This window comes from Volvox carteri (assembly GCF_000143455.1).
Source record: "Volvox carteri f. nagariensis unplaced genomic scaffold VOLCAscaffold_1, whole genome shotgun sequence".
In the NCBI taxonomy this organism is placed as follows: domain Eukaryota; kingdom Viridiplantae; phylum Chlorophyta; class Chlorophyceae; order Chlamydomonadales; family Volvocaceae; genus Volvox; species Volvox carteri.
The window spans coordinates 5,930,926-5,948,057 of record NW_003307545.1 but is presented as its reverse complement, the minus strand read 5'-3'; the positions used below and the strand labels follow the sequence as shown (position 1 = coordinate 5,948,057).

Below are 17,132 nucleotides of genomic sequence, written 5' to 3'. Positions count from 1 at the left end.
GGGTGGTGTGCGGTCGGGGGAGGAGGAGGAAAGCGGGGGGGTATTTGGGTTTATTGGGGGGTTGGAGGTCCCAGGGGGGGGGGCCCCGGGGATCAGGGACGGGTGGAAACACGACCGGTGTGACCGCGTGTCCCTGTGTGTGTGTTTGTGTGTATATGCAAAGAATAACTTGGTTGCCGAGCCAAGCTCCGAAGCCACCAGCGGTGTACCTGGCGCTAACTAACAAACCTCTCCAGTCCCATTACTCCCCTTCCCCTCCCCTCCCCCTCCCCCCTCCCCTCCCCCCCCCCACCGGCACAGGTCTGTGGGCGCATCAGCGGCCCCAGTCCCTGAGAGCCCTACACGCAGCCAAGCAGGTCCGCGCGGACTTCGAGTTCTACAAAAAATACGACCTCCATGAGACGTACGGCAGTGGTGCGGCGTCTGCCAAGGCCTCTGACGTGCCAGGCAGCCGTCCCCTTCCCGATGACGATGGCGACTACGTGCTGTGGTTGTGGGCGGATGCGGACTGGCGGAGGTGGGAGCTGGACGAGCCCTGGAACTGGGGCGAGGAGGAGCGGCGGAAGTGGTGGGTGGCGGATGAGGGTGGCGGATGAAGGTGGCGGATGAGGGTGGCGGATGAGGGGCGGGGGTGGACGGGGAGTTGGGACCCGTATCATACACGGCGACGTGTGTAGGGTGGGGGGTGGTGCGGGAGCTGCTGCCTCCTTTCTTCCTTCCTTGGTGCCAATGCCTTGTCGGATTGGGCCCCCAGCACCCACGAAGCAAGCCAACACCAGGGCTGAAAGTGCGACGTCCGTCTGTCTGTCTGTCTGTCTATCCGCAGGGCTGAGGAGCTATGGCGCAAGCAGGCCACTCGGCGGCTGGAGCGACAGAGGTTTGCGGAGCGAATGGCGGCGGAGGAACAGCGGCGGGCGGCGGAGGAGGAGGCGGAGGCGCGGCGGCAGCAGAAATACGGTGGCGGTGCGCGGAGCAGCTACAGCCGCCACAGGCCCCGGGATCACGGCATGGGCCTGGGGGACAGCAGCAGCAGCGGTGGTGGTGGTGGTGGGGGCTCTGAGGCGGGGGAGGAGGAGGGCTCTTGGGGCTCCTCCGGGGGCCGGCGGCGGCGAGGGCGGTCCGACTTCCTTGGCTACTACCGGGTGCTGGGGCTGCAGGACGCAGGTGAGGGAGGTGGGGGGGCCGCCGGGGCGCACTCGACCCGACCCGACCCGCGGGGGGCAGGAGTGGGCAGGAGGGGGGGCAGGAGGGGGGCCCCCAGGCCCAGTCGGGCTGACGTCTCCCCCCCTCCCTGAGTGAGGGCCCCCCGTCTACTGACACGACATGACGACATGACGACATGACGGGCGCTTCAAGCGGGGATGGACCGGCTCCGCTCTTTCGGCACCCTGCCGTATGTATGTTGTTACAGGGTGGTTAACTTCGCCAGAGGCCCCCTTTCCCGAGGCAGTCCCTGCTCTCCCCTGCGAGAGGGGCACCCTAATCCGTCACCCCATCCGACTTCAGAATGTATTCGTTGGGTTTGGCAACTCACCACCAGCATCCAACCAAATTTAGCGGATCAACGGCGCATCAACTTAGTTCCTGGCCAGCTCGCAAGTTGAATTTATCACGTCCTACATCGTCCATACGATGGGGGGCCACCTCCCATTTCATCACTCCTCAAACACCCGAGGAGCCAGCAGGCGGATTTGAACCCGGGTCAGCCGGGAGCAGAAGTCAGGCCTTAACCTCTGCCAGCCGCCTGCCGTATGTCTGTGTGCTTGTTGCGCTTTCCTCCTCTTTCCCTCCTCTTCCTCTCACCTCCCCCTCGTCCTCCCTTCCCTCTCAGATGCCGTTTCCTCGGAGGACATCAAGCAGGCCTTCAAGGTGCAGGCGCTGCAGCTGCACCCAGACAAGCACGTGGGTGCAGAGCCGGAGGTGCAGCGCACGGCGCTGGTCAAATTCCAGAAGCTGCAGATAGCGTACGACACGCTCAAGGATGCCGAGAAGCGACGGTTGTACGACAGGGGGCAGCTGGTACAGTAGTCGTAGCGCGTGTGCCTATTGGGTGTCCTGGCGGTGGTGGTGGTGCTACAGGGGGGTTGTGGGGGTGATTGATTTGAACGATGAATGCGGGGTGGTGGGAGAGGGGGGAGGTTGAAAACCTCTATGTAATGTAATTGGTGAGTTTGTGGTGGCGGGAGGACGGCGTGTGGCGGCTGTTGAAATGGTGGTGGTGTGGGCGGGAGGTGTAAGGAGGTGGCCGCTGTGAGTGGTCTTGGAGCGCCCTCACCGCCCTCCCATGACTGTCTGGCTAATGAATGTGGTATCTATTCCTCCACGTGGAAGGAGGAAAGAGGAAGGAGGGAGTCCCGGTGCCCGGAAAGGCTGCAGCGGTCTTCTAGCCACCGGGTCGGCTCCAGCAGCTGGTGGGGGAAGAGCAGCTAGGCCACCAACGTTGCAGCAGCCAGCCGGACCCCAAAGGATGCTAAAGTTCCCCCCCGCCCGCCCGTGTATCTCCCCGCTCCTGACTGGATATATAATAAATCGATACGTAGGTTAGACCAAGCACTGCTGTACGACGTTCTGCCGTTAAGGCCTTCTTCCTTTCTCACCTTACCGGCAGCGTCTTGTCTTGCGCCTCGCAGATTAGTCATACACTTATGCCGTACAGTTTTGCTTTATGTGTGTGGTTAGGAAGGCGAACGGCTCCCGACGACCTAAGCCTAAGCCTGTTAGGTTATGTTGTTACCAATAGACCAAGGTGCCACTGCACTTTTTTTCGCCTTTCTACGCCACACACGGACGGAAGAGTCTGTTCTTGAGTCTCAAGGAGTTGCTCTGAATAAAGTGAAAAAAGTGTTGATTTAAGTTATGGATAGCTGGCGGTTCTCTTAAGTTTTGGTTTGGTTGCGCCGGCGGTAGATGAGCCAGAAGTTGACTGTGCCCGTTGCTGCGTTCTTTTCCTTCGCTTCGTGAGGCCGGTTACACGTGGGAGAGGAAAAAGAAAAGAGGACCCGAAAGCACCACACCACGGTGAGTACAAACCGGACCACGCAGAACCCCCCAAAGAACGCAACCTCACGAAAGGGAATCGGAACCAGGACAAAAAATACCCCAGCATGCAGCCGCATGTGCCCATTCGCACTATAATAACTATCGCAGTCACTGCCATGAACACCACAGCGCGGTGTGCTCATCCGTCCCGCCAGCAGGTCAGCGAAGTAACACGCGGCTGAGCTTCACGAGGTTCTATGTTGCCGGTTAGCAGTGCGCTAGGCCACGTGAATGAAGGCCACGTCCTGCCACCATTGCATAACTACAACTAGCATTGGGCCCACCCGCCGCAGCCCCCTGCCAACACGACTCCTTAACTCGCATACTCGCACACCCCTCCTGCATGCCTCACTCAACACAGACGTTCTCCCCTCAGCGCTCTTACGCCCAGTAGGCGTCCATTCGCTTCTCGAGGTGGGGCCTAAGCAAACGAGCGCGCCGTTCGCATGCTGAGACACCACTGAGTGCCCTTATACAGCATCCTGCCAGTACCATAAAAGTACGCTTGGATTTAGGATAGAGGCGGCATTATACCTCAAGACTTGAGGCTTAAGGACGGCGCCAGCAAGGGAGCTCCCCCCTGAGGAGGAGCTCACGGAGTCAGGCGCTTGGGGTCGCGCGGGAACATGGACGTCTTGCGGATGTTGTTCAGGCCGCAGTACAGCATCACAACGCGCTCCAAGCCCACACCCGCGCCACCGTGAGGCGGCGCTCCCAGCTTGAAGCTGTCGATGTACGACTGGATGGTGTCCAAGGGGATGCCACATGCCGTAGCCCGCTCTGCAGAACCGCGGGACGGGCCGTAGGGCGCACAGGCACACACCATTAGTAGGGTGGAAGGCGGCAAAGAGTGCAGGTGGCTCAAGATGGCTTTGCAACACGTCGCCTGAATTGCTGTCTGCAAAGTGGGATCGACAGTTAGTCAGTTGGCACAAAATACGTTTCAAGCGGCTAGTCAAAGCAGGCCGCAGTGTCGTGTACAGCTATGCACTCCCTCTGCTCTGGTCCATCCTTCTCATCTATAACCGAATCCCCTTAGGACCTCCCCCAACAACCTTCCAACCCTAGAAGTTTTTCTCCTCTGCTAACAACCCCCCGTTGTTAACTGTGCACTACATCTCCGAAGTTCGACACCTCATGCTATTTATTTGTTTTCATTTTCTCGGCCATCAGCCCTTATCCCCGGTGCGCGACCTTGTTGCATCTATGCCTGGCCCTCTAGCCGCCTGTCACAGCAGCCAGGGGACCTAGACCCGTGAGCCGGGTGACTGACCTGTGAGCAGCTCAGCGTCGTGCACCCGCTGCGCACCGCTGATGATTTCCTCTCCCCGGATGAACACGTCGTAGGAGTTCGAGTACGTGGGGTCGTCCGCACAGGGCATGGTGTAGAACGGACGCACCGCTGACGGGTACCTACGGCCAATACACACCCAAACAGGACGTTCATGAGCCCCTTCACGAGCGCGGATAACGTAAACGGATACGCCGCAAACGAAGATACCCCACATCCACCAGCTGCCTGATCACCGCTTAGCTGGCCCAGATGGCCGCACAGCAGGGAGCGAGCGGGGACCGCTGGCGGCGCAGTCCGGACAGTGTGCTGGCAACGAGTGTGGAATAGACAGCACTACTATTGCTAATCAATCCGGCAACATAAACACGACAGAGCACTTGTCCTTCCCAACGCAGCAACGCACCTGTGAAGAATGAAAAAATCGGTGCCGTACTTCTCCTTTACAATCTTCCCAAGCGCGCGTTCCAGCTCTGTGTTGAGGTCACCCAAGGGGTCCACCTCCGGGTAGCCGCCCTGCTGCAGCAGCGCGATGCCCTCGGGGAAGGTCAGGCGGAGGGGCTTGAAGGTGGGCACGTCGAACGGGTACTGCTGGGCGATAACCGCCAGCTCCTTGGCTGCGACCGTTGCGGGCAAATAGGGGACATTGCGGGAGGGGGGGGAGAGGCGCGGGGCAACAACACCGCCCCTACTTTTAGCCGAGTTGTCCCAATATAACACAGCGGCACAGGAGGAATGGAGTGGTCATAAGGAGTCAAAGGGCAGCCTAAAGCCCTGATGTTAACGAGGGGCCTGGTGCTAATGGTACAGCTGATGGTGCGTCCTCGAGGCCCCACCAACTTGCGGGGTTTGGAAATCTGCAGTCCATTCAACACTATTCATGACTATGACGAGGCCAGTGCGACAGACGATCGGCCCTCAGACTCCATCGTCACAGACCAGCGCCAAATGCTGTGTTGTCATCGACCGCAAACACAGCGCCCTCTCCCACCCAACCGGGGGAGGGTTGACCATCCACCATCCATGGACTCACCGTATTCGGTAGACAGGCCGTCAAAAATGGCCGCAAAGAGCTTCTCAATGACGTCCAGCACCTCAAAGTAGTGTTCGTGGATGGCCATCTCCAGGTCCAGGCCCATGAACTCGCACAGGTGGCGGTGAGTGTAGCTAAACTCAGCCCTGCGGTCCTCGGCCCAAAGCAGTCACAGAACACGAATGAATACGCTCCCAAATCTCTTAAAAACGAAGGCACCCAATCCACCCCAGAAAGAACCGATTTCGCCCCCAATCCTTCCTACTTACGGACGGGCCGCAGTGCGGGCCGCAGCTACCCCACCCGAGCATCACCAGCCCGGGGCCCACCTGAAGACGGGGCCGACCTCGAAGACGCGGTCAAAGTCGGCACAGATGGCCATCTGCTTGTACAGCTGCGGCGACTGCGCCAGGCAGGCGGGCACCCCCATGTAGTCCAGCCGGAACACAGCAGCACCGCCCTCGGAGGCGCCGGCAATCAGCTTGGGAGTGTGGATCTCCTGGAAACCCTCCGCCAGCAACGTGTTCTTGAAAATCTGACGAGCCGCTCCGCGCGACAGGCGACAGCGGGACGGGAGGAGGGAACGGGAGGGGGGAGGGAGACATCAACGAGTCCGCCTTCACGAGCCCACACATAACGGCAGACTTCACACAAGCTTTAAAGCGCAATCCACGGGCGGGAGATTCAAATTCGGATCCTCAATCGGATTCCATCGTGGGCACCACATGACGAGCATATCCGCGCGGTCGGCACCTGACGCGTTGCGGTACCGGGTAACCGGGTTTGTTGCGGAGGGAGTGCGACCCGCGGGACACCCGTCACTGCTAACCAAACCGCCTCGCCCCCCTGACGCAGTCGCTTTCTCCTCGATCCCCCCCTTTATATGCCTCCCCCCCCCTAGGACACAGTACGCCCAAGTCCCTACCTGGCACACGGCGCTCTGCACCCGGAAGATGGCCTGGTTTGCGGGCGTGCGGAGGTCGAGGAAGCGGTTGTCCAGGCGCAGGTCCTGACCCACAGTGGGCAGAATCTCTCCCCGCTCGGCAGCGGCCTTGACCTCCTCCTGGGGCGGGCAGACGGGCAGGCAGGCAGACAGCAGCGTAACAAGGTTATGTTAGATGCGGAAGGACGCTCCGAGGCCGCAATGTTCTCTCTCTGCCTGCACCCACCTCCGAGCGCGAGGCGTCCACCAGCTCAAACGGCAGCGTTGCTGCGCGGCTGACAGTGCGGATTCCCGTCACTTGGAGCTCGACCTGCTCGACGAGGGGAGGGACATCGTGGAAACGAGCCGGAGGGGGATTACGTCACCACGCAAGACGCAAGCAGTGGGCCCTGGTCCAGAGAGCGGGCGAGAAGTGAAGTGAAGTGAAGTCACGTGCAACTGTATGTATGTAGGTAAGAGTCACCGCACGATACCGCAGCAGGACGTGTTTTAGCTCCGCCGCAGGATTTGCAAATAGTCCTCCAGGCAGCGTAGTGGGCCTAATAGTGAGTCCGCTTCCAGCCATGAAGGACGGTGAAGGACTCCGTGAATGGGCTCCAGCCAGGAGTTTGACCGTGTTGACGTCACCGTTGACGGTACTTTAGGGAGGGTATGCTGCTGGTCAGCTGGTGGCGGCCACTGATTCTGAGTACGACACTGAGTGCGACACAGAAGTGGGCTCCAGGTACGAGACCCGCCACGGGTAAAGCCACGAGTTAAGATTTACCCCCCTGTCCACTGAAGAAAACACGTAATGTAATCCGCACGTCCGTAAGCTAGGCGCTTGACGGTTTAAGGGTGGCCGTTATTCACCACCGGCTTGCAAGAGAAAACGCATTTGCGAGGAACAGAGGGCAGCGCAACCCCCCCCTGAGGCCCGCGCGTCCGAGCACCCCCCCACGGCCGCTGTCCGGGCCCCCTTCCTCACGTCTTTCTGCGAGCAGCCCTCAATGGGCTTCTCCGGCACCTTCACGACGCCCTCCAAATCCACGATGGACTCCTTCGGGATCTGTGTCGCGTACTTGACCATGCCTTTGCTTACGGTCACATCGTCGGCGAACAGCACCGCCTGATGGGAACAGGACAAGCGGGGGCCGCAGGGCCCGGCGGTCAGAAAGCGCACTGATTGCGCGGCGATGGCGGCGGGAGGACCCGCGGCACACACCCCTGGCCCGGGTCGCTGGTCCGGGGGGAGGGTCCCCGTGAAGCGACCAACCCCCCCTCAAGGGTGCAGGCAAGGGCGCTCAATCCGCAGAAGGGACACCAAGGGGGGGCTGCATCCTGGGAACAGGCGCCAGACGGCCAAGCGGTGGGCCCTAAGACACATTCCACTGGTGCCATCAGTGGCCCTGGGGCCCCGCGTCCTCATCAAGCTGCCGGACTTCCACCTCGAGCTAACCGATTAGGCATCAACCGGATAAGAAGACCCTACAAGGCCATGAAGGGCATGACCCCTCCCCCCCCGCCCACCTGCACAGTGGCGGTGCGCTGCCGCAGGACCAGGAACGCGGACTTGCCCTTCCCCCGGGTGGTGTGGACGCGGGCGCGGACCAAGACCTGAAGCGGGCGGAATGCACACAGGCTTATGCGGACAGTCACAAGGGCTGACGCGGGAGATGCGCCCTGGCCGCAGAGGACGGAGTTGAGGTAATTATGTTCCCGGTGGGAAGATAGCTAGGGTAATCAAGAAGGTATGTCCGGATACGGAAGTACCTTATGTCGTCTTACCGCAGCTCACCTTACCGAGCCGATACAGCCATACATACAACTATTCCTACGAGGGCTACCTACCCTGCTGCATGTGTGTATAACGGGCGGCGGTCGGTCGGTCCTGTGCCCCGTGTGAGGAATCCCTGTGGCCAGCTCTCCGTCATCACCTTCTCACCTTCTGCTCGCTGAGGTCTTTGCCTAGGCTCTCCACCTTGGTCCATACACGGCTGCTTTGCTCACGGCTTTGCACCATGGGGTAATCGCCGTACTGCTCGCGAAGGGGGTCCTCGGGGTCCGGTTGAGTCATGACAGCCGCCTTGACACCGCGCTGCTGGGCCTGTTAACACGCACAGGCGGACAAAGGCGCACACAATCGAAACACGCACATGGCCAGAAGCGGCAGTGCGTGACCGCTGTGGGGCGCGGTGCCGGCGTCGGACAATCGTAGGGTAGCACAAGGGGCTAGCATGCCTCGCAACAGGCCCCGTCCCAGACATCGACGTGAATGGCTTGAACTCTGGGCCCACGACACGTTCCAAAGCCTCCCGGTGCTGGACCCGGCGTGCCGCGTAAGGGCGCTGTCATACTGCCCACTGCGCCAGTGCCGCCAGAGGTTTCCCCATCGATTACTTACGCGCTCTGCTTTGGCAGCCTCCTTAGCAGCCTTTGCGGCCTCCTTCGCTGCTTTCTTTGCATCAGCGGTTGCCGTGGACGCCACGCTGGACTGCGAGTCCTGCTGGGCCAACGGGTATGAGATTTATTCATTATAGGGGCAGAACTGTAACCGACGTGTGACGTCGTGGAAGCTACGCATTCAAAACTGCCGCCGACAGAAGGCGACGATCGAGCTGGACATCACTCGCCTCAATGGACAGATTTGCAACCCCGGCCTCGGACATTCTGCTTAAGAATGACTTGTCAGCGAACGCACGTGCCGCTCTAATGCGGAACAAGCACCGTGCAGCAGACGCTGCGACTGCCTGAATCTTGCCGAAAGCCTACGCTAGCCCTGTTGTGTCGGTGTTAAGTAGCGGTGTCAGGTCAATGCACAGAGCCTTGAAGTGGTAACAATACCTCTGTCGCCGTACTCTCAATATGGTTTGCCTGTAGAATGTTAAACCACTTTTTGGCGCAGCATACCATATTTCTACTCTTCGAGATTTGCACAAGTGTAGAACAGTTAAACTAATTGAGCGGCAGTGCTTAAGAGAACGCATTTGCATTCGAAGTGCCGCCTTCTACACCGTCCAGAGGAGACACTCTAAGCTACTTGCAAGGGATTATGGCTGACGGTATGATTGGTGTCACGTGAATGTTTATGTGAATAAACTTTTCACGCTCTCGCGCGGGAATCCTTGCAGCGGTTGCGACGGATAGCGGAACGCAGCCTGCTGCTTCATTACCTGCAGTGGCAGTAACAACTCCGGAAGCTGTGAGTGCATTGCTGGTAGGGGTCGATGGCTAGAACTTGCACATACGACGTGCACCATGCCCCCTCCGCCGTAGGTGAAGGCTGCTGAAAAGGCCGCCGTTGGTGTACACAAGAAAATCAATCTTGCAGCTGCGCCAATTAGGCAGTATCTGGTAAGCAGGGGCACTTGGGGTCGCGAGTTGGGGTTGGGGAAGGTTGGCTGGGTATTTCCTTCCCTTCTTACGGCATACGGGCTGCCAGGTTTCATCGTATGACCCTTGCTCGGGTTTGCGGCTGTTATGGGTGGTAACTCCCATGTCGGCTTTGCAGGAGGCTACGGTAGTGCCTGTGCTTATGCAAGGCATGCAAGCGCTGTGCAAGGAGAGGCCAGACAACCCTGTGGAGTTCCTCGCATACTATCTGTTGTCACACAACCCACAGCCCAGCACGAAACCGGCCCAACAAGCCGGGGGCCCTGAAGGGGACGGCGCGACGAAAACTGAGGCACAAGGAGGCCTTTAATGGCATTAGGGCTAGATAGGGGTTTGCTTGGATGTGATGGATTTTGGTGGTTTTGCGCCCTGAATGGGTGTCAGCAGCACGGGAACGCTTGCTTGGTGAAGAATGTTGAACGCTTGCTTGGTGAGGAATGTTATGCTATTGCTGAGGAATGTTATGCTACTGCCATCTTGATAGCCTGAATATCAATCACGTGTTACAAATTTGGCTCGTTAAAGCTGTCTTCTCTCGATACAACCTTCACGAACGCTTCATGGCGTATGTGTAACTTGTCCGCGGACGGTAGCAATCCTATCTTGACGACAATTCTATCTTGACTGCACACTTGCTGCATTACCATCAAATCCGCCAAGACATCCTGCCTAAAACAGCTGGGTACTTATGCAGGAGCAATGTCAGCAACCTCCTCTCCTGACAAACAGCAATACGTTGTTTTTCCACACGACCTAGGCAACGATTTGTTCGCGCGGAAGCTCGCCGTAGGTGGGTTGGATGAGGCTGCCCTGGATGAACTGCCGCTTGGTGCCAGCGGCCGTGATGGTGACGGTCCGTATGCAACCTCCGGAACTGGCGTCCCAGGTCATCGCGTAACGAAGGGCCCGCGTGACGAAGTCCATGGCCTCCTCCTCGCTCATGTTCTCCCGCCAGTATTTATCGCAGAAGCCGTTGATGTAGGTGGAGCCAGAGCCGCTCATCGAAAACGGTGTCGCCGTAATGGTACCGCCCAACGAAATCGAATAGACCTACGAGATTGTTCCGTAGCGGGGGTAAGATACGGATCAAGAGCGTTGAACGTCTTTGCATAGCGCTAGCATGGACATGCTCCGGTGAGGTACATCTAGAAGGAGCATCTAAAGCAGCACAGCGGGTCCGCCACGAAACTCAAGGGCAGTTCATTGTAATGCTCCGTACGCAGGCGACCTGGTACATAAGCATTCTGCCACAAGCTACGAGCTCGCAAACTGCACGTCGTGCAGAGGGCTTGTCGCCATCCGAGACGGTTAGCGTCAGGAAAATCATGCCCCTGCCATACAGGCGTGCAGGACATTTAGGGCTCCATAGCCACGTGGCTCAGAACCCTGCTCAATGCCCCCACATTCACAGCATGCGGCGCACCTGGCCACCGCCGTACTTGTCAAATCCCGCAACAATGAGGCCTGCTTGCATGATGTCCTTGTTGTTGTATGCCATCATCTTAACGAGGTTGGCAGCAGTCTTAACAGTTACATGATCTCCCTGTCGTGTAGGGTTTATAGCGTGAATCCATAACGATCGGACAAGGGAAATGCGAGTCCCAGACCCCTTGGTCCCTATCTTCGTACGTCTGTTTCCCAACGACAGTTGACGCCAATTCGTGTAGGGAGTCTTCCAGCAACGAGACAAGCTTTCCCCCCTCCTCCCCTCCGCTCAAATGCCTCATAACAATTACTGGTCACGCCTGTTAGGCCATACCTCTTCGGCCTGGTGTTGCGCGATGAAGTGCTGCACATATCCTGCAATCGCCTGTGTATCCGCCGCTGACCCCGATCGTAACGTATAAACATTGTCGCAAAGTGGCGTAATCTTGTCGGTCACGCGGTTTGCAACATAGTTCCCTGTTGACGTCCGGCTATCAGCCCCGAGAATGACGCCACCGTTGAAGGTTACCGCTATGATGGAGGTTCCCATAGACACAGGAGCAGATGTTGACGGGGCATTTGCATCCATTTCGACAAGCTAACGTTAACCACGAGAAGAGATCTTTGTTGGGATGCCCGAGACGCGAGTCCTTAAAACACAGAAAGCAGCCAAGCGTCAAGGCCTTCGTTTTATGTCATTAACACAATTCGTCTAGTTTTAGGACTTGCTGCCTAATGTCCCGAGCTCCTTCCAGGTGCCGTACCTACGCTACACTGTTGACGAAGGAGTTTCTTCGGCAAAGCTACTCACGTTCCTAAAGGCACTGTCCAAACTATGTTGCTAACTAGTTTTGTGAGAAAGTTTTATGATGTGCTTATAGCATAAGGATATTGCACTGGAAGGCGAAAACAGTAAGTAGAGATGAAAAAGACAACGTATCACGTGAATCCAGCTGTTAACAAATGGTGAGTCTTACATTCGGTTGATAGCTAAGAAGGCAGGGCATGGAGGTAGATGTGGCCGCTCAGCCTTGCTGAATTTGTATTTTTTTACAGGGAAGAGGAGCAACGGCGCCTGAGGATGGAGAAGATGATACAGCGAGCTAAATCTACTTTGCCTCCCGAGGCTCGTGGTGCGATGTCACGGTTTTTGTTCCATGCCTATCGCAAGTGCTTCCGAAGTACTGGTGAGAAAGCTTTGATTATTGATCTCAAATATGCAGGTGCATCAAAACCCGCCGGACAGAAGAAGCCCTCGCCCTACGCCGCGGAGAACAATAAGCCAATACGGAAACGGTCCACTGGAGGCGTGGGGACGCCTGGGGGAGCCGTAGCGATGGACGTTCAGGAGCTGGACAGTAAGTCACTAGTACAGACTAGTGCCGAAACGCCATGTGTCTTTCCCCATTGTCTGTACAGCATCTTGTATGCATTATAGCCGCATATACCACCCCTTACTGCCCGCTGCCCTTCAGGCCTCATATACAACCGAGTGCAGGAGATCTTGGGTATGCCGCTGATGCGGCGTGCCGCCGTTGCACGGGATGCATCAAAGGGGCCAACCCCGCAGAGGACTCCCGCTTCAGCTCGGGGAGGGCGGCGTCCAGCCTGGAACAACGACTGGAGCGCTCAGGCCGGCAGTCCCCCTTTAAACAACCAGGAAAGGCCCAGTGGCGGCGGTGGACCTAGGAGCGGTGCATCTAGCACACCTTGCGGTACGTGGTGCTTCTACACGTAGGCCGTGCTCAGTGCTAGCCACATTATCTGAGGTTCGTCGCAGGACTGCGTTAAGCATTTTTTTGTGTGTGTTACATGGTTGGGGGTGCGTGACCCCATACCTGTAAAACTACCCATACGAGCCGAAGGCCCAAGGGCATTACTTCAACGCCTGAAAGCCACGGCGAAAAGGAAACACCGCACTATCAGCCTAGACTAGTGCCCAAAGGGGATAAGTGAGTTGCGGTGAGCCCACATACGTTCCAACATCCTCGCCAGACGTACTGGCTCCCATTCCATGGCCTCCAACATGCTCTGTTAATGATCGAAGCCCTCTTCCGCACGAATATCATTGTAGGCTGGGCATTCCAATAACACATGTTTTTCGTCCTCGACTTGGCTATTGGTACCATAACAGCGGCAAAACCGCTGCTCCCTGGGGACATGGTACTTGCCCCTTGTGCTCTTCCGCTTCAAATATTGCACTCCAAGAAGGAAAACAGTCGTAACATTGAGGTTCCCCAACCCTCCCATTTCGGGTTGGTCAGAGCATCGGTTATCTCCTGCCGTAAAACTGCATGAGCAATGGACCCCACTTGCTTTTGAAGGCAGTTCACGAAACGGAGGATCTGTATCACCATGTAATACTGTAAGGGGAGTTCAGCCAGCTCCGCATACAACAACCGGTGGGATTAAGCAATTGAATGGGTGCTGTGGGGCCCTTCAGTTGACGTCATCCTGGCCACCAGCCTTCCTAGGCGTGCTGACAGGCCACAGGATGGCCCCCTGTTGCCGGTCTCCCCGGATACTTGCATGCCTGGCAAACGAGCGGTACGTCTGTTGGCTGCATATTACGGAACGTGGATTCATGGACGTGACATGACCTCTTTGCCGCTTTCGTGGGCCGTTTCTGTTGTTTTATGAGCTTGATATTATTTCCCCAGATTACCTCGCTGCGTGCTGGCGCACCTATTTTCCACAGAACGGAGCCCAACGAAGTCAGCTTCCGGGAATAGTCGGCCGGCGCTGGCTCACGGTCACAAAGGGAGCCGCATTCCTGCGCCCGCGCACATTGACATCCCGTTAACAGGAGTCAGCTTAGGCGCACCGCCCCAGCGACGTCCCGGGCCCCTCGCCCAAACTGCAGGTACGTACCCGCTGGTTAAGGTACAAGTCACAAGTTCCGCACGAATGGGGGGATGTCTGTCAAAGCAAGGGGCCTCATGGACTAGAGTTAATCCGCCGAAGGCGGTTTTGGGTCCTGCCACCTAGACCCCTCCTCATCCAGACACCCGGCATCCGTAGAGGCAGGTCAGCCATCCCCACCAATCCAGCATGCGAAACTTAGTTCACCATCTAGACCTCTCATATCCACACCTCAGTAGCAATCTATAAACCTAATACTCCCGATCAATGTCGGGTATCCTCCCAGGAATTAAACCCAAGACCTTTAGCTGCTAAGTGCAGCGGTGTCACAGACCAGACCAGACGGTTAAGTCATAACGCGCGTCCCAAATGGCCTCTCGAAAATTCATGTATGCACCTCCATCCACGACTTGAACGTTGTTCTAACGAGTATTAGCATCATTTGGCCCCCAGGGGAGCGAGTTGTCCTCCTGCCGTCGCCCTCTGCGGCCGGCAGGGGCCAGCAACCTCGCCCAGCATCCAGTCGCTATGGCAGCGCCGCTGGTGCGCTGCCTAGCAGCGAGGCCGAGCAGCAGGCAGGGGAACTATCCGGTCAACTTTTGGAACAGTCTATGGTGGCCGCCATAGAGGCACTCAACCCGCAAGCGTCAGCCGCACGGGAGGCGTCCAATCGCAATGCGCAGCACTATTTCGCTCAGCGCGGTGAGCGGTTGGGACCAGGGCCTGCGCCTGCTGGCTCACCATCCGCCACTGGGCCGAGCAGCCATGCCAAGGCGGCTTCAAGCAGCTTCCATGCCAACCATGATGGAGCCATACCAGCGCACCTTTATGGCAGCATGTCTGCTGGCGGGGCTGCATGCATAGGCAGTCGCGACGTATCGCTGATGCAGTCGGTCACCGCGGCAGCTGGTCCGTCGCAAGGGGGTTCCGCAGGGGCAGTGAGCGTTAGCACCAGCACCAGGAGGCCGCCGCTGGCTCCAGCTCCACGTGCATCGGGACGCGGCGCTGCACAGGTCGCACACGAGCACACAAGCTGCGCGTCTAAAGGGGATGCTGATGCAGCGGAGGAGGACGAGGACGCGTATGCTGACGATGATTTTGAGGATTATGATGGCACAGACGATGAGCACGAGCGCGCGGCGCCGCCGGAGGCTGAACCGGACGCGGAGGTGGAAGCCGAGGATGACAGTAGCGGCGCCGCTGCAACAGACATAGCCCTGCTGCGCAACTCGGTTAACGCGCTCAATGGATTGGTAAAATTAAAAATCCAGGTGCGGGATTGGTGAGGGACATGTGGGGCCTACAGTGGGGCCTCCATAGATGTGCATAAGTCTAAGCGACCAGGTTCTTTGCTTTTCCTCTCGCAGATATCGCATCTCCGTCTGAAGACACGGGCAGTACGCGGAGAGTGTTTGCTATTCCACGTGTGTCGCAATATCGTCCATGGCTATTGGCTGTTGTAGCTAGGACTGTAGTCGATTCGAATCAGCTGCGCCCTGAGTATCATCTTTGCTGCGCTAATCACCTGAATAGTAATTATGTACCCTGTAGCGCTACTCCTTCAGCAAAGTACGACCTGGCTAAACTGTCGGACGCCTTTCCCAGTTGCAAGTAAACCTCTCGCGCTTTTACCCTTGTCCCTCCTGCCATCGCACCCCCAGCAAGAGCTCGCCCGCAGCCAGCAGCAGCAACAGCAAGGGGCGGACCATGAACAGATCCAGGATCGTCAATTATTGCAGGCTGGGCATCCCATGGGGCCAAGCACGCGGCGGCAGATGGCATCGCCGGAGATGCTGGCGTCCCTGCCGTTGGTGGGCTCTGAGGAGAGGAATGCTCGCGAGGCCCCCGGCCCCGGAGGTCGGGATCGCACCACCTCTAGTCTCGGGGACGGACTGCGTCAGAGCGACCTGGACTACCTGGCTCGGCTGGGTGGGGCCGAGCCGCAGGACGGGCCAGACGTGGCTACCAGTACGGATGAGAGACCGTTTGTGATTGAGCCTGGGGCCCCTGCTGGAACTGCAAAGGCCTGGGGTGACCGGCAGCCATGGCTAAATGATAAGGGTGCGGAGGCAGGCCCCGCTGGCTTGCTCAAGCTCCGGGCCCGTCAAGAGCGGGAGAGGCAGATGCAGGAGCAGCAGGTAGTGCCGGCAGATGGCCAGCGGCTCAGCCGGCAAGGGCTTCAGGGTGAGGGCCGGCTGTTCGAAGGACGCCCCGAGCCTGCGAACCCGCCATCAGCCACACGCGGGAAGGCAGCAGCTCCTGAAGACGAGGAAGATACTGTCCTGCTTGGCGAGACTGTCACGCCCCGTAAGTACGTCACGCCGGCATTGTGACGTAACGGGGAATGTTTTAGTTTATCGGACGCCTTCACGGGGCCCCGGGTTGTTTCATGTGTGCTCAGGTGGCCAGAGTTTCAGGACTTGCAGTGGTCTATCTCCAGAATGAAATTCCCTTGGCAGTCCTACAATTTCGCGAGCGAGGCCGCATTAAGAGGCTTATTTTTTATCTTTGTTTGCTCTCTGCCCCAATGTCATCCAGGAAACCGCACTGGGGCGGCCGCGCAAATGCAGGCCGTCAGCAACGCCCTGGCGGTGCTTGCATCATCGGGCCAACTCAGCCCCTCAGCTGCTCAGGAGCTCCGGAACCAAACGGATGCCCTTTACGGCAGCCTGGTCCAGCTGCATGACCTTATGAACGGACCCCGGGGTGCGGAGCTGTGCACGTCTTCTCCGTCGAGGGACAATGCAGCGGGTTTTACGCCAACCGCGTTATCACCCGACGACTCGCCCAGCCAGTCCCTTAGGCAGCCCACTGGCGCATTGGCTGCTCCACAGTCCCAGCCACAGGGAGGGCCCGTGAAGGCGATACTGCAGAAGGGTGCGGAGAGCTCACCCGGCAGTAAGTACGAGGCGCAACCTAAACCAACGGATGTGGTTCATCCCCCGGGCGGCTCTGGCGCGCACTTGCAGCTCACTCCCAAACATCGGCTTATTGCTGAAGATATCGCCTGGATGGCGGGGCTTGCGCAAAGCCTTAGCAAGAGTCTGCAGGTTGACAAGGGAGAAGTGGAGCTACCGGGTATCTAGGATACGTGTGAAATGTCCCCTGCCGGGTAGGCACTTTTAGCAAGGTGATATTAGGCGTGCTTTCCTTCTGAATGCTGCAAT

At 58.2% G+C, this 17,132-nt stretch overlaps 4 protein-coding genes across 4 annotated transcripts in view; 2 read left to right on the top strand and 2 right to left on the bottom strand.

Annotated features, from left to right (window-relative positions):
- dnj44 (molecular chaperone) overlaps positions 1-2,028 on the top strand; it is a gene marked incomplete at both ends in the record, with an annotated part of 4,000 nt that extends 1,972 nt beyond the window's left edge. Inside the window, 3 exons of the mRNA XM_002946286.1 lie at positions 301-568; positions 827-1,164; positions 1,832-2,028. Of these exons, the coding sequence (XP_002946332.1) occupies positions 301-568; positions 827-1,164; positions 1,832-2,028 (803 nt within the window). The remainder of the gene's footprint in view (positions 1-300; positions 569-826; positions 1,165-1,831) is intronic.
- A 927-nt stretch (positions 2,029-2,955) lies between these two features.
- Positions 2,956-9,070, bottom strand: VOLCADRAFT_72624 (uncharacterized protein). The gene is made up of 12 exons (XM_002945926.1): positions 8,919-9,070; positions 8,690-8,788; positions 8,231-8,392; positions 7,816-7,902; positions 7,274-7,414; positions 6,533-6,616; positions 6,289-6,426; positions 5,693-5,898; positions 5,364-5,509; positions 4,737-4,947; positions 4,313-4,452; positions 2,956-3,819 (listed from the first exon to the last, which is right to left on the bottom strand). Exons 1-12 carry the CDS (start codon positions 8,952-8,954, stop codon positions 3,632-3,634), a joined length of 1,638 nt encoding a protein of 545 aa, XP_002945972.1. The 5' UTR covers positions 8,955-9,070; the 3' UTR covers positions 2,956-3,631.
- A 733-nt stretch (positions 9,071-9,803) lies between these two features.
- Positions 9,804-11,795, bottom strand: VOLCADRAFT_102928 (uncharacterized protein). Its single transcript, XM_002945925.1, has 3 exons — positions 11,438-11,795; positions 11,102-11,221; positions 9,804-10,728 (listed from the first exon to the last, which is right to left on the bottom strand). Exons 1-3 carry the CDS (start codon positions 11,690-11,692, stop codon positions 10,432-10,434), a joined length of 672 nt encoding a protein of 223 aa, XP_002945971.1. The 5' UTR covers positions 11,693-11,795; the 3' UTR covers positions 9,804-10,431.
- A 138-nt stretch (positions 11,796-11,933) lies between these two features.
- VOLCADRAFT_102927 (uncharacterized protein) lies at positions 11,934-17,051 on the top strand (the record flags this gene model as incomplete). The annotated part of the gene is made up of 10 exons (XM_002946285.1): positions 11,934-12,069; positions 12,160-12,236; positions 12,327-12,461; positions 12,579-12,818; positions 13,569-13,650; positions 14,462-14,667; positions 14,830-14,903; positions 14,979-15,236; positions 15,627-16,272; positions 16,504-17,051. The coding sequence occupies exons 1-10, from the start codon at positions 12,026-12,028 to the stop codon at positions 17,049-17,051; spliced, it is 2,310 nt and encodes a 769-aa protein (XP_002946331.1). The 5' UTR covers positions 11,934-12,025.
- Positions 17,052-17,132: the final 81 nt, after the last annotated feature.

Coding starts and splice junctions, on each gene's coding strand:
- VOLCADRAFT_72624 (XM_002945926.1), bottom strand. CDS start 8,954: ATGTCCGAGGCCGGGGTTGCAAATCTGTCCATTGAG. Junction 8,789..8,918: donor TTGCAAATCTGTCCATTGAG/GCGAGTGATGTC, acceptor TTGGCCCAGCAG/GACTCGCAGTCCAGCGTGGC. Junction 8,393..8,689: donor AGGCTGCCAAAGCAGAGCGC/GTAAGTAATCGA, acceptor GCGTGTTAACAG/GCCCAGCAGCGCGGTGTCAA.
- VOLCADRAFT_102928 (XM_002945925.1), bottom strand. CDS start 11,692: ATGGATGCAAATGCCCCGTCAACATCTGCTCCTGTGTCTATGGGAACC. Junction 11,222..11,437: donor CGCAACACCAGGCCGAAGAG/GTATGGCCTAAC, acceptor CCTACACGACAG/GGAGATCATGTAACTGTTAA. Junction 10,729..11,101: donor ACAAGTACGGCGGTGGCCAG/GTGCGCCGCATG, acceptor ACAATCTCGTAG/GTCTATTCGATTTCGTTGGG.